General features: G+C 43.8%; 1 protein-coding gene across 3 annotated transcripts; it reads right to left on the bottom strand.

Moving 5' to 3' along the window:
- Positions 1-918: 918 nt before the first annotated feature.
- Positions 919-16530, bottom strand: ptpdc1b (protein tyrosine phosphatase domain containing 1b). 3 transcript variants are annotated; one of them, XM_079588613.1, is made up of 11 exons: positions 16202-16386; positions 15577-15703; positions 15439-15473; positions 14952-15126; positions 9946-10026; positions 9748-9866; positions 9455-9592; positions 6290-7326; positions 1959-2141; positions 1757-1867; positions 919-1685 (listed from the first exon to the last, which is right to left on the bottom strand). In XM_079588613.1, the coding sequence occupies exons 3-11, from the start codon at positions 15446-15448 to the stop codon at positions 1599-1601; spliced, it is 1941 nt and encodes a 646-aa protein (XP_079444739.1). In that variant the 5' UTR covers positions 15449-15473; positions 15577-15703; positions 16202-16386; the 3' UTR covers positions 919-1598. The 3 variants fall into 3 exon arrangements, with proteins under 3 accessions (XP_079444739.1, XP_079444740.1, XP_079444738.1); XM_079588614.1 differs by having other exon boundaries at positions 15650-15703; positions 16202-16334; XM_079588612.1 differs by lacking the exon at positions 15577-15703 and having other exon boundaries at positions 16202-16530.
- Between the last annotated feature and the right edge of the window lie 212 nt (positions 16531-16742).

Genomic DNA, 16742 nt, shown 5'->3' with positions numbered 1-16742 from the left:
AAACACAGCCTTTGTGTGCATCTGTGTGAAACACGCATAGGAAAAAAAGAACGACAGAAAGAACGGCTCCCCTCCAGCCGCGACTCGGCTCCCATCGTTCATGTTTATGAGCCGTTCAAAAGAATCGGTTCGTTCGCGAACGTCACAACTCTACGGAGCAGAGACATGCGGGTGATGGATCACAGGTATGTATTATTGATAGCTTTCTTATTATTATTATTAGACTCCTATATTATTAATAACAGATACTTCAGACCGGCTAGAGGGTGGTATTTAGCAGTATCTGTTATTAATAATATAGGAGTCTAATAATAATAATAAGAAAGCTATCAATAATACATACCTGTGATTCATCACCCACATGTCTCTGCTCCGCCATTTCGATCGATCCACTCGGTCTGGGGCTCGCGCTGATGACGTAGGCGAGAAGGACGCGCCTTCGTCCCTTGTACACACCCCAACCTCTTGACCCCACCCCCCACGTCAAATCAGGGACACAAAGCGAGGCGCAAAGAAAAAGGAAGCGCAAAGGAAAGCGTGCACCGCAGAGGCACGGATGACAGAAACGCGGATTTAAAGGAGCGGCGCAAAGGGAAATATGTGTTGCAGTCAATGCTGCTGAAGTTTTACTTTGCTAAACTTTATTTTTTCTCTCAGTGGTTAACTTTTCTTTTGCAATTATTTTATTTTACTTGCAAAAAAACATTTTTTTTCCTCAATACTCTATTTTTATTTGCAAAACAATTTTTTTTTTTGCAAAACATTTTTTTTTTTTGCAAAACATTTTTTTTTTTTGCAAAACATTTTTTTTTTTTGCGAAACATTGTTTTATTTTGCAGATATATATGGCCCTATTTTGACTCCATACGTACACACCTTCGCCTTTACACTAATGTAAAATGAAGACAGTTTTAATTTCTCGTTTGCGTACAATCTACTTGTTTTATTACAAATAACTGTACAAACATGGTACAAAAATGAGAGGTTTCAGTTGCAGTGCTTTTCAAGTATTAACACCATGGCACGTAATATACAGTATGTGATTTTTCTACATCAGAACAATTAATGGTAACTCTTTACAGTAAGGCTTATTAGTTAACATCAGTTAATGTACTAACTATGAGCAATACATTTGTTACTGTATTTGTCAATCTTTGTTAATGTTAGTTAATAACAAATAAAGCTGTTCATTGTTAGTTCACAGTGCATTAGCTAATGTTAACAAAAATTTTACTAAAGTATTAGTAAATGTTGAAATTAACATTAACAAAGAATAATAAATGCTGATTAAGTGCAATTAATTATTAGTTCATGCTAACAAATGTAGTTAACCAATTAACCTTATTGTAAAGTGTTACCACATTAACCATATACAGTAAGATGCATTTTTCAGCGCTTACAAATGGGAACAATGGATCATGTATTGTTCATCTGAACTAAGAGGAACAAACAAAGACTTTGATACTTGGATCTCCCATGACCCTGTTCTTCAGTCCTGAGCCAAGCTTTACTGAGAAACTGATGTGTGGAGCTTTTCTTTGGTGATGGACCGAGATGTACATGAACTGACGGTGTACATTGAGGTACTGTTACCTGTGTTACACCTCAAACTCGTTCATGGCGGCCGACCTCAAATCATGCAGAACAAGCTTCAAGACGCTCTTCACCCCATCTGCGCTCTTCATCTGAGGAAAGCAAGAAGTGAATTAAAGTGTGTATGTAAGCATGTAGACACATCTGTAGAATGAGACCGTACCTGTGTGAAAGCTTTCGCTGCTCGCTCCAGAAAAGCGCTCTCGACTTCCTCAGGTATGGTAAATAAATGAGCGAAACAGTCCATAATACACGTCACGGTTTCTCTGGAAGCCTGAAGTTGGTAATGAGAATGGAATCAGATTAGTTCCATTAGTTCCGTTTAGAATCATGCATGGAATGCCTCTTGTGCTGAGTGCTCTCACCCTCTCCAGGCTGTGGAGGACGGTCGAGGGGTCCTGGCTGGTCTCGTGCAGCGCGTGGACATCATGAGCGGAGATGATCGGCTCCTTGAGCTGCTCCAACCAGGACCACAAGATTCCAGACAGAATGAACGGGTCTTTTTCCAAACACAGTCGCTCCCACGCCCCCTGCCGATTGAGGTCGGCCTGCAGGAAAGAACGAGCACACGTACTGACCTTGCATTCAGAAAACAAAGGTCATATTTTCTAAATGACGTGAATAGATTGTCGATTAGCTATCTAGCTATCTGGTCCTGGATGCAGAGCTGCCTTTCTTCAGCAGGACAGTGAGGATGACTGGCGGACTAAGGGTGCTTTCACATCTGTAGTTCGGTTTATTTGGTCCGGACCAAGGGAGAAAAATTATACTTTGTAGCATTTTTCAGGCGTTTTGGTTCCTTTTCACACACACTGATTGCTCTGGTCCGAATCACTCGCTGGCCAGATGTGTCTTGAATGTATTTTCATAACTGGACTTCGATTGGTCAGAATTAACGCGCGGGGAAATTCCAACAGAACTGACAGAAGTAAACAAAGAGGAGGAAAATCCGGCAGACAACACGCCGCTTTACTATGGAGAGACGACTGCGCGGGCTGATTGTATCCCTGCTCATAGTCTATTATATAGTTTGTCTACACCACTTTAAGCAAACAACATTTGAGAATGAAATGAGGATGCGGCTTGAAAATAATGTTTTAATGCACGTGGCGAGTCACTTCAGGGGAAGGCGACGTGTGCATTAATGATGCTAAACAGACATAATGCGTGCGCCGCCGACTACGGCAGCTGGTTTAGTCCAAAAATTCGCAGTTCTTTGGCAGTTGAGTCTGTTCGAGGTCGGATCACGTTCTCACCACAAACGAACCGCTCCAGAGTTTGTTTGAAAGCGTACCGAGACCAGCTCTCCGAGGAGGTCTGCACTTATTTGGTCCGCTTTTGGTGCGCACCAAGTGCGATTGCTGCATTCACAACCCAACTAAATGAGGCAGGTGTGGAAGCACACTAAGTGTGTGTCAAATAAGACACCTGTCTTGTTTGGTTCGATTGAATCGAACTCAAGTTCGTTTCCCCCCCTTGATGCAGATCTTTTGGGCAGGTGTGAATACAGCAATCGCATTCAGTGTGGACCAAACCACCGTACCGAGACCCAGCTGAAGAGGGGGTCTCGGTCCGGCTCCAAACCAGCTCTGGTACGGTTCGAATTTCAGTCCAATGATGGATGACCTCAGTCACTTATGATTTTGGTTCACTTGCAAAAAGGGCAGTGTGAAAGCAAACCACTCCAAACAACAAAAATCAACATTGTATTTGGTCTGGACCAAAGCAAGTGAACTAGTGGACTTTCCTTGTGTAAATACACCCAAGCAACTGAAGGGACTGGCATGAAGAGTTGTCTACGCCAGGCCACATAAACCCCTGACCTGTTGCTTCAACGGCTAGGCTAGGCGTTTACATTTACTTAAACAGAGAAGAAGCTGAATTTCCACAGCATTCATGTCACTAGTTCACACATTCATGTAATCTTTAATGAAGAGGAGGTATACATATTTGGCTTGCATTAACCTGAGCCTGAATTACCCCCTAGGACTTACTTCTCTGGTTTTAGTGGTGACCAACCAAGGAGGTGCAGTTTTGGTGGCGAAGGGATGCCTGAAGAACTGTAGTAGGACTATACGCCTGCTCACGCGCTGATCAGTCAAGATCAACAAGACAACTATTTATTGTTTGTAAAGCAGCTTTACAGTGATAACAGGAAAATAATGAATTTATTAATTTATTAATTTACATATATATGTGTATTATTCTCCGCTCTGGAGAAAACAGTGATGCCATCGTCCAGCTCAGTTCAGTTCTCATATAATGGCGTCAATGCAGGCAGATCAACAATATTGTTGAATATAAAATATCCCCTACTAAAGCCGCGTTTCCACCGAAATTACCCGGAACAATTTGTCCCAGGAACTTTTTTCCCAGGAACTTTTTTTGCCCCAGACCGGTTGCTTTCTGCGTTTACACCGCGGTCTAAAGTACCGGGAAGATTATAAACATGCGCGCATCTGCGACGGACAGTAATCAGTTTTGAGCGCCACATTTATAATAAGTATGGAGGAGATTCAAACTGTGCTGTAGTTGTGTTTGTGATGTATTGCGGACATTGACCGTGAGACGGCTGGGACGAACGCGCAGAAAATGTCCTGTTACACAAATAAGCTTAATAAAGCCTGAACCTCGTCGTCGGTCCAGCTGTTTTTTATTAAATATTTGCAGACAGACAAGTAATGCATGAAGCCACGAACCGCAATAGATTAAAAAAAAAATAGAATAAAATGCTGCGTGGAGTCCTCCAGTAAAAATGCGGCGTGAACACAACCAATCAGCATGTTCAGCGCACAAGTCCCGCCCCCGAAAGTTCCTGAACTTTGAGAAAGTACTACCTCGCCAGCAGGGACTTTCGGAGGGGGAAATATTTACCCGGAACTTCATTTAGACCCTGGTTCCTGCGGTGTAAACACACCGAGTACCAGCCCAAAGTTCCTAGTTCCTGGGGAAAGTTCCCGCGGTGGAAACGCGGCATAAGTGGTAAAATGGTGAGGACACAGTGGAAACCTGTGGTTAAGATAATTATTGCCTTTAGAACAAGAGACGATAAGCCAGAACCTAGATTTAAATCAAGACCTAGACCACAAGAGCAACATCTCCCATCAGATCATAAATGATATTGTTATAATGATAATGATATAAAAATCTTTGTGATTTTCTTTGTTATTAAAAATTAAGAACAAAGATACACATACACAACTTAATATACAAATTAAATAAACAGTGCTTTATTTTTTCAGCTACAGGTGTATTTAACAGCATTGAAGAAAGTCATTAAAGGTGGGGTATGTAATCCTCTTTTTTGGCCATTTTTTCAAAATCACTTAAAATCTTATTCCTAACCCACATACAGCCACTGAGTTAGAAGCACTGAAATAAAAATTAAGCAATTTAATCATCTGTGGAACGGGCAGGACTCGAAAAACTCCAGCCAATCATTTCCAAGACCACCTAGAATCATTGGACAGTAAGTGCGTCAATCAATCGGTCGTACCATCCCCCCCCCCATCCATGTCCATGTTCTTTGAATGGGTGGAGTCAAAGGAAAGAAGGTAGGACCATTTGAGTTGTGTATTTTCAAAATCTGCCAGCCGTTTTGCAAATCACATACCCCACCTTTAAATGAACAAATATGAAAATAAAACACAACATAGACTTCACTGTATAAATTTTACATTGATTCTTATTAAAGCTACTATTAAAGTTCTCAGTCAAGAGTGAGTGAGATGCTCTTTGCACTTTGTTGTTTTATTAACAGGGATAGTTCTCCCAAAAATGTAAATTCTCTCAAGCCGTTTTAAACCCGAATAAGTCTCCCTCTTCTGTTGAAAATAAAAGTTATTTGGAGGAATGTGGGTAACCAAACAGTTGATGTACCCCAGTGACTTCCATAATAGTTTTTTCCCACTATGGTAGTCAATGAGACCAGCAACCGCCCGGTTAGCCACACTCCTCAAAATATCTTCTTTTGTGTTCAGCACAAGATATAAATTAATACAGTTTTGGAACAACATTAGAGAGTGAGTAAATAATGACAGAATTTTTATTTTTGGGTAACTGTCCCTTTAAGGACAAGCGGCAGCATGTTTACTATTAGGGCTACTGTCACTTTAAGATCTGCGCGCAACGAGTCTACACGCATTTGCTAAGCAGATTTTTTCTTAATTTTTTCTATTGTTCTTTCACTTTAGACATAACCAACTTTGTTTATGTAAACCTTGTGTGTATTTGACAGTATTAGCGCAATAAGACTCGAAAGATAAAAGATAACTTAGCCCAGTAATCAGACGCTGTTAGACAGGCTTTAGTGCATGTGCGCTTCGGTTGTATAGCACTCAGAAAAGCGCCCGTTAGAACAGCGCATCAGCAGCGAATGACATGTTTAACCGGCAAGGCTTTAAAGCACATGCAAATAATACATTTTTATGAACTACAGTGTCCCGTTCTTCTGCATTTCATGTGGATATACGTCGCGCTGTACGGTATGTTGAGACGGAGGCGCCAGAAATGCAAACTGATAAAATGCACGATCCTACGATATTTCTTCAAAAGCAGATCGTGGAGACATTTTAATTGTCCACGATCAAAAATCGTAACATCGCACACCCCTTGGTCGAGGTATGTTTGTTCTGAAGCTCCTAACCCACACCCTAGACTTTTAATCTTCTGAGTTCATCAGCACACGCACCCATACCTGCCAAATGTCCACTTTCTGGATGTGCTTCTTCCCCCCGTCCTTCTGGAGGTCCACGGCGAGGGACTGCGCCACCAGGAGGCGGCGGGACTCCAGAGACAGCTCGGACTGGACCTTGATCACAGGCACCTCCGAATGCTCTTTCTCATGAACATTTCCAGTCTCGTCGGGGTCAGAACTCTTCGTGCAGTCTTTCTTCCAGAAGGACAACATTCTGGCGATGCTCGAGTTTTTCTCGTCGGAAACGCCCACAGATTGGCTTCGCAGCAGGACGGACTGCCTCCTGCTTTTGAGCAGCTGAGATCCTTCGGTCTGGTCCATGAGTGTCTTCAGCTCCCAGATGTTGCTGGTTGAGCTGTAGATGGGACTGTCCTTACAAGCGCCCAGAGAAGGAGGGATATAGCTCTGGGGAAGTCCCATCTGATTGCCGAAGGTCGATGAGTGTATGCTGGCTAAAAGACCCAGAGGGTTATCTGAGAGGTTGAGAGACGCCGCTAGCCTCAGCAGGTCCGACTCGCTGTAGCTGAGGCTCTTACGCACGTAGTAGAGAGGTTGAGTGTTGTCTCCGTTGGCTCTGGGAAGACCTGGAAGACGTGGGCGGATCATCGTCATCCCGTTTCCCGGTATCTCTCTGTTTAACTGATAGTTCGAGTTCTCAATCGGTTTCTCTACGACAGGTGTGATGTCGGGAACTTCGACGATGTCCTCCTCGATGACCTGCCGGTTGTCTGCGATGTCCAGGAGAAGTCTGCAGACGAGGGGAACGAGCTTTGGCACGAATCTCAGCTGCCGAGCCTCGTATCCGTGCAGCATGTGGTTCTGCCGGATCAGAAACTGTGGAAGAGTGACGGCCGGCGCTCCGGGCTCCGCGCTGGCGAACAGGTTCCTCAGGGGAACGAGGAACTGAGAGAACTGCCGCACGCACTGGAGCTGTCCTCTGGTCTGGATCGAGTTCGGGCGTTTGCCTCGGACTAACAGAATGGCTTGATCTGCTGTCATCTGTGTGGTGAACAACAAGAAACAGGCCAGCAACACACCTATGACAAAAATGTGTAAAAAGAGTTAGTATCTAGCTAGCGTACATATGTTGCAGTTGTTTTACTTTCTAGGAACCACACCTAAATTAAACTTTCCCGCAGGAACACACTCCCTCAGCCGGACTGAGTGGCAAAAGAGCTGCTTTAATTTACTTAATTTAATAACTTGATTCCTTACAACTTACCAAAGATCCAGTGATCCGTGCAAATTGACATGCAGCCAGGAATCGTGTGTCCTGACATTTATATGAGCCTGATTACGACGCCGGGGAAATACATACAGTACAGCAAATTTGCCTGTGAACGCTTTATATAAATAGGTCTAAATCCAGGTGATCATCAATGTTATATAAAAATCAACATATCATCCAGCCCTAAAACTTGTATTTTGTTCAAAACTTGTTTTGTTTTTTTGTCAGTGTTCATTTAAAAACATCCAATTATGCAGAATATATGTTGAATATAAAATTGAGGGTATACGCCAAAGTGACTGCGGTTACACCCACTGAGCGGCAGAAACACTGAGCGGCAGCATTTGTTATCAGTGTAAATACTGCGAAAAACATACAAAACATCTAAAAAAGGAAAGAGCTTTGAGATTAACTGTACAACTCGGTTTGACTAGCCTGGGTTTCCCCATACTGCCTTTGCGCAGCGCGATTTTATTCACGCTGAAAGGCAGTCTGGATACCATGGACCAGATTTTCGTCTCATCTAGGGAACCAATCACAGAACGGGGAGGGAGCAGCAAGACGATGACGACACAACTAAGCAGTTTGTTTATATCCATATATACTTTCGACCCTCATGTTTATCTTGCACAAACGGCAATAGTCGCTGAACGTCATTGTTTACACAAAAATATCTTACCCATCATCTTCTTCCTTGTCTAATTTCTGTCGCTCTACATACGTCATCTGGTATAATGGAAACGATTGGCTATGAGCTACGTAGGCGCATTTGATAGACATTCTTAGCACCCAATAAACGGCGCCGGGCATTCGTAAACCACGCCTCAAATACGAGAAAATTAACATGTGGTTCCCAGACCCAAGTCTCAACGAGAATTGGGTCTGGCGTTAGCCAGACTACAATTTGACAAGAAATCTGAGGTATATTTTTACAGACTGTTGAAAGCTACAGAACAGAGAAGCAAATGGATCGCTGCAATTCATAGAAACAACGCCAGGCAGGGAAAGATGGATATGCAGTTATCATCATTTTGTCTCAAAATGCTGAATGCATAATTGGATGCTTTTAAATAAACACTGACAAAAAAACTAAAGTTTTAGGATTGGACGATATATATAACGATGAGTGATCACCCAGATTTAGACCTATTTATATAAAGCGTTTACAGGCAAATTTTCTTTATGTATTTCCCCAGCGTCAGGACACACGATTCCTGGCTGCATGTCAATATCCATGATCACTGGATCTTTAGTAAGTTGTAAGGAACACTATATCGAGTCCAACCTTTATTTTAAACTGATAATCGTTAGTTTTAGTCATGTTTTCAAAGTTTGCCCAATTAAATCCAGTCATGTCTTCTGCCACTCAGTCTGGCTGAGGGAGTGTGTTCCCGCGGGACAGTGACGTCAATGCATTCCCTCTATTGTAACTAAAACACGACATGCAGTTAAAGTATTAAAGTATTACCAACACAAATATCAGTATTGGGAAACGACTACAAGTCAGGTTGCCTCCACAAGCCATTAAAAACATTTGGTTAGTCTTTATTTAAGATGTTCTTGCTACAGTGTAATTGTACTAATGTACAATTCATATATGGAAGCACCAAGTCATATTTATGAACTACTTACTATAGGGTTATGTGCATACAATTATGCATCATTTATAGTTATCACTATAGTAGTTACATGTAACAAGGACACTGAAACGTTGTGCTCGCTGGGTAGCGCTTGACTGACACTAGCATTATTACTGAGACGGTCCCTTTGGAGTAACCTGAGGTTAAGAGTCTTTCTCGAGGACACAATAATGATAGCTTATGGCTGCCAGCAACCGTTCAGCGCTTAAGCCTATAAGCCACATCACCTTAAAAAAGATGCCACCACTGCTCCACTTTCATCTAAATATACCGTAAACATACACAAAAGAACTATACCTGTTCTGCCAAGCCCCGCGTGACAGTGAACAGCGATTTTGCCTTCTTGAATGGCGAAAGACATGACTTTCACCATATCCAGGATTGATGTGAGAGACGCTACTCCATAGTCATTCCATCTAAAGTTGTAGAAATATACTAAAATAGAGCAACAAGAGCACCTTTATAACCTGAAGACAAAAGAACAACCACAGCTACTATGGTATTACTTAATTACGTTAAGAAGATTCTTTACATCTTTATGACACTTTACACAGGAAAGCGCACATTTGGCAGAAGGAACTGTTACTCACTGCCAGCCTCCATGAAGGTCTCGGGACGGTAAGTAAAGCCACTCTCGGGATCGAGCGGGTTTCCACAGCTGGCATGTTCACCAGGGCATTGGAGGTTAATGACGGTCTTCAAACCGCAGCTTAACACGACGAAACGTTGAATTATAAGTGTGTACCAAGTTTTCTGAAGGCACTTTAAGTTAAGATTAAGTGTTTTACCTCAAAAACTGGTCTATTATGTCGAATTTTTCAATAATTTCAGTGGAAGGGCGGGCCATGGCAAGCAGATTATCAGTAATCCTAGAAAAAGAGGCAAAGAGGAACCATAAATGAACAACTAATCTATTAAAACTAACCAGTTTTAATAGATTAGTTGTTAATTTATTATTGCATCAAAAAAGTTTAATCTTGAAGCTGAACTTTTTGGCAAGTACACTATATTACCAAAAGTTGTGGGATACACCTTTACATGCACATGAACTTGAATGAAATCCCATTCTTAATCCGTAGAGTTTAATATGGAGTTGGTCCTTTGCAGCAATAACAGCTTAAACTCTACTAGGAAGGCTTTCCACAAGGTTTAGGAGTGTGCTTATGGGAATATTTGACCATTTTTCTAGAAGCGCATTTGTGAGGTCAGGCACTGATGTTGGATGAGAAGGCCTGGCTCGCAGTCTCTGCTCTAATTCTGCAGGTCAGTCAAGTTCCTCCACACCAAACTCGCTCATCCATGTCTTTATGGACCTTGCATTGTGCACTGGTGCGCAGTCATGTTGGAACAGGAACTTCCCCAAAATGTTCCCAGCATGAAATTGTCCAAAATGTCTTGGTATGCTGAAGCATTAAGAGTTCCTTTCACTGGAACTAACACCACTGCATCCCACGCTTTACACCACTGCATCCCACACTTTACACCACTGCATCCCACTCTTTACACCACTGCATCTCACCTTTTACACCACTGCATCCCACGCTTTACACCACTGCATCCCACACTTCACACCACTGCATCCCACACTTTACACAACTGCATCCCACTCTTTACACCACTGCATCCCACACTTTACACCACTGCATCCCACTCTTTACACCACTGCATCCCACGCTTTACACCACTGCATCCCACACTTCACACCACTGCATCCCACACTTTACACCACTGCATCCCACTCTTTACACCACTGCATCCCACGCTTTACACCACTGCATCCCACGCTTTACACCACTGCATCCCAAACTTTACACCACTGCATCCCATGCTTTACACCACTGCATCCCACACTTTACACCACTGCATCCCACTCTTTACACCACTGCATCCCACACTTTAGACCACTGCATCCCACTCTTTACACCACTGCATCCCACTCTTTACACCACACTTTACATCACTGCATCTCACGCTTTACACCACTGCATCCCACTCTTTACACCACTGCATCTCACACTTTACATCACTGCATCTCACGCTTTACACCACTGCATCCCACTCTTTACACCACTGCATCCCACGCTTTACACCACTGCATCCCACGCTTCACACCACTGCATCCCACACTTCACACCACTGCATCCCACACTTCACACCACTGCATCCCACACTTCACACCACTGCATCCCACGCTTTACACCACTGCATCCCACGCTTTACACCACTGCATCCCACACTTCACACCACTGCATCCCACACTTTACACCACTGCATCCCACGCTTCACACCACTGCATCCCACGCTTTACACCACTGCATCCCACACTTTACACCACTACATCCCACTCTTTACACCACTGCATCCCACGCTTTACACCACTGCATCCCACACTTTACACCACTGCATCCCACACTTTACACCACTGCATCCCACTCTTTACACCACTGCATCCCACGCTTTACACCACTGCATCCCACGCTTTACACCACTGCATCCCACACTTTACACCACTGCATCCCACGCTTTACACCACTGCATCCCACGCTTTACACCACTGCATCCAACGCTTTACACCACTGCATCCCACACTTTACATCACTGCATCCCACATGTTACACCACTGCATCCCACGCTTTACACCACTGCATCCCACACTTTACACCACTGCATCCCACACGTTACACCACTGCATCCCACACTTTACACCACTGCATCCCACGCTTTACACCACTGCATCCCACGCTTCACACCACTGCATCCCAGGCTTCACACCACTGCATCCCACACTTTACACCACTGCATCCCACTCTTTACACCACTGCATCCCACGCTTCACACCACTGCATCCCAGGCTTTACACCACTGCATCCCACTCTTTACACCACTGCATCCCACGCTTCACACCACTGCATCCCACGCTTCACACCACTGCATCCCAGGCTTCACACCACTGCATCCCACGCTTCACACCACTGCATCCCAGGCTTTACACCACTGCATCCCACTCTTTACACCACTGCATCCCACGCTTTACACCACTGCATCCCACACGTTACACCACTGCATCCCACGCTTTACACCACTGCATCCCACGCTTCACACCACTGCATCCCAGGCTTCACACCACTGCATCCCACACTTTACACCACTGCATCCCACTCTTTACACCACTGCATCCCACGCTTTACACCACTGCATCCCACGCTTTACACCACTGCATCCCACTCTTTACACCACTGCATCCCACGCTTCACACCACTGCATCCCACGCTTTACACCACTGCATCCCACTCTTTACACCACTGCATCCCACACTTCACACCACTGCATCCCACACTTTACACCACTGCATCCCACGCTTTTCACCACTGCATCCCACGCTTTACACTACTGCATCCCACTCTTTACACCACTGCATCCCATGCTTTACACCACTGCATCTCACGCTTTACACCACTGCATCCCACACTTTACATCACTGCATCCCATACTTTACATCACTGCATCCCACGCTTTACACCACTGCATCCCACGCTTTACACCACTGCATCCCACGCTTTACACCACTGCATCCCACGCTTTACACCACTGCATCCCACGCTTTACACCACTGCATCTCACGCTTTACACCACTGCATCCCACACTTTACACCACTAAATCTCACGCTTTACACCACTGCATCCCACACTTTACATCACTGCATCCCACACTTTACATCACTGCATCCCACACTTTACACCACTGCATCCCACGCTTTACACCACTGCATCCCACGCTTTACACCACTGCATCTCACGCTTTACACCACTGCATCCCACACTTTACACCACTGCATCTCACGCTTTACACCACTGCATCCCACACTTTACATCACTGCATCCCACACTTTACATCACTGCATCCCACACTTTACACCACTGCATCCCACGCTTTACACCACTGCATCCCACGCTTTACACCACTGCATCCCACGCTTTACACCACTGCATCCCACGCTTTACACCACTGCATCCCACGCTTTACACCACTGCATCTCACGCTTTACACCACTGCATCCCACACTTTACACCACTGCATCTCACGCTTTACACCACTGCATCCCACACTTTACATCACTGCATCCCACACTTTACATCACTGCATCCCACACTTTACATCACTGCATCCCACACTTTACACCACTGCATCCCACGCTTTACACCACTGCACCCCACGCTTTACACCACTGCTTTACACCACTGCATCCCACACTTTACATCACTGCATCCCACACGTTACACCACTGCATCCCACACTTTACACCACTGCATCTCACGCTTTACACCACTGCATCCCACACTTTACACCACTGCATCCCACACTTTACACCACTGCATCCCACACTTTACACCACTGCATCCCACACTTTACACCACTGCACCCCACGCTTTACACCACTGCATCTCACGCTTTACACCACTGCATCCCACACTTTACACCACTGCATCCTACGCTTTAAACCACTGCATCCCACACTTTACACCACTGCATCTCAGGCTTCACACCACTGCATCCCACACTTCACACCACTGCATCCCACACTTCACACCACTGCATCCCACACTTCACACCACTGCATCCCACACTTTACACCACTGCATCCCACACTTTACACCACTGCATCCCACGCTTTACACCACTGGCGAAGGCCAGACAAGTTTGGAGGTCTGTAGCTATTGGCTATGCAGAAAGTTGGCGACTTCTGCGCACTGTGAGCCTCAGCATGCGCTGACCCCGCTCTGTGATTTTACGTGACTTACCACGTCGTGGGTGAGTTGCTGTTGCTCTCAATTGCTTCCACTGTTATAATACCACAACAGTTGACCATGGAATATTTCATATTTTTATATAATATTCGTCAGCAGCCATATCACCCTGTAGCCCAATACTGGTTGCCCACTGAAGCTAAGCGGGGCTGAGCCTGGTTAGTACCTGGATGGGAGACTCCTAAGAAATCCAGGTTGCTGCTGGTAGAGCTGTTAGTGAGGTCACCCTGTGGTCTGTGTGGGTCCTAACGCCCCAGTGTAGTGAAAGGGACACTATATTGTCCAAGAACAGCATCCTTCAGATGAGATGTTAAACCGAGGTCCTGACTCTCTGTGGTCATTAAAAATCCCAAATGGCCAAATTTGCCCCTTGGCCTCTGTCTATCATGGCCTCCTAATCATCCCCATTGGCTTCATCACTGTCTCCTCTCCACCAGTAAGCTGGTGTGTGGTGGACGTTCTGGTATAATATGGCTGCCGTCGCATCATCAGGTGGAGCTGCACACTGGTGGAGGTTGAGGAGATTCCCCCTTCCATGTAAAGCGCTTTGAGTACCCAGAAAAGCGCTATATAAATGTAACAAATTATTATTAGTAGTGAGGAAATTTCACGAATAGACTTATTGCACAGGTGGCAACCTATCACGGTACAACGCTTGAATTCACTGAGCGACACATTCTTTTACAAATGTGTGTGAAGCGTCTGCATGCTGGATTTTATACAACTGTGGCCATGGAAGTGATTGGATCGCCTGAGTTCAATGATTTGGAGGGGTTTCCCAATACTTTTGGCAATATAGTGTAAAATCAAATACAAGCAAGCCTTTAAATACAGGTTGACTTTTCTGAAATAAATAATCATTATTTTTGCAATTCTGCTTGGCATATAATAAGGAAAATGAACATGATAATTTGATAGAGATCTCAGCACAACAAATAGAGAAGGTTAATTGTCAGACTTTTATATTTGATGAAGTTTATAAGCGTACCAGGACGAGTAGACTCCTCGTATGGCCTGCCGGTCCTCGCTCCAGTGGGACGGGTCCTCGTACTTGCAGGCCTGTCCTCCACAGCCCATGGAGCACTGCATGTGGCAGGGGATCACGTAACGCAGCGCCTCTCCAACCATCGTGTATCTGGCTCTGGGAGCCCTGGAACCCGTCACTTTAAAAACATAAATCATAATTCAGTCTAATCGCTTTCAAACTTGTCTAAGGGAAAGACCGTCTGAAATCAAGTTCTACTCAGGGGAGCAAAACCATTGGCCAACTGATGCGATTGGCTCAGTTCTGCCATAGATGTGTAGTGGATGCAGGATTACTGATTACAGCAATATATCAAAATGCCTTTTAAAAGGCCAGATGGTGGATCTTGCAAAGTCGGACTAGAGGAACACAGTGTAACATCGTTCTGATGGTTATTATTTGACTATTAAAACAATATGACATGTGGCTGTAACTTTTTGCTATCGCTTACCAAAGTCCATGATACTCCCTCCTCCATGGCAATCTCTGTTCGGGAACAAGCAAACGCATTAGCGTACAGCATGCAGAGGCCATTTCAGAATATTACATACAAATAAATAAATACAGTAATATTGTGAAATGTTTTTACCATTTAAAATCACTGTTTTCTATTTGAATATTTGTAAAATGCCATTTATTCCTGTGAATAACAGTATCATCACCCCAGTCTTCAGTGTCACATGATCCTTCAGAAATCAGTCTAATATGATGATTATCTGTTCAAGAAACATTTCTGATTATTATCAATGTTGAGAACAGTTTATTTATTAGTTAAGTCTATTCATACGATCTTTTGTATTGTGACAATCAGGACAATTAAGCAGTTTCCCCCAGTTTTCATTAATGTAATGGGAAAACAATGATATTGTGTTCATCATGGCATTTTTTAATGTTGCGTTTAATTTTTATTGATTTAAATATATTTTTTTAGCTATTACAATCATTTTTACTATAAAAATCCCCTCAAAAGTGAAATATCTGGATGCAATTCAATTTGGGATGCATTCTTGCAATTTGAATTTTTTATGCAAAATAGAAAGTTTGGTTTTGATTTTGGGATGAAATGTGAAATCCAAGGCTTTTCAAATCAGTGCTAAAACTGGTGTTCATACAAAATGTATTTACATCTCTATAAATTCACACAGTGACATTCAAGAAACGAAATGTTTGTGAGCATCGTGTGGATCTTGCAGAACGAGGTGTGTGTTACTCACCCAAACACCGCTAGAGGAAACGAACTGTCCTTTCTCTTCGATCCATTGAGTCCACGGCTGATTTGATAACTTGATATTAGAGTAAAAAAGCAATTGTCACTTTATCATTTGTTTTGCCGTCCTTTAAGATGCACACTCTTCACAGTGCAAAACCTGTGGATCCATCCAGATACACTGAACATCCTGGTCATTTTCAAGAGGCGAGTGTGTGAGTGAAGGTGAAGTTAATCCTGCGGTCACATCAAGCCAAAGAGTGAACAGAGCAGCTATTTCAGACTCGCACCAGATTGACCAACTAATCCACTTACTCCTGAAGAAGCCGTTGCTCTGACCTCAGCTCTCTGTCATAGTCTGAACTCTTCATTTATGCTTTTATCCCAGAAACAAAATGAGGGAAAACTATTTCCTTCTATGATTGTCCAGAACTTCAGCAAAAGAGTAAAATCATTTCTCCTTTATTCTGAATATGAGTAAATAAACACTGCATTCATGAAGCCCCACACACTGCACACATTCATTTCTTTTTGTTTACGAGTATTGC

This window comes from Phoxinus phoxinus (genome assembly GCF_949152265.1).
Source record: "Phoxinus phoxinus genome assembly, chromosome: 18".
Taxonomy (NCBI): domain Eukaryota; kingdom Metazoa; phylum Chordata; class Actinopteri; order Cypriniformes; family Leuciscidae; genus Phoxinus; species Phoxinus phoxinus.
This window is presented reverse-complemented; position numbering and strand designations above follow the sequence as displayed.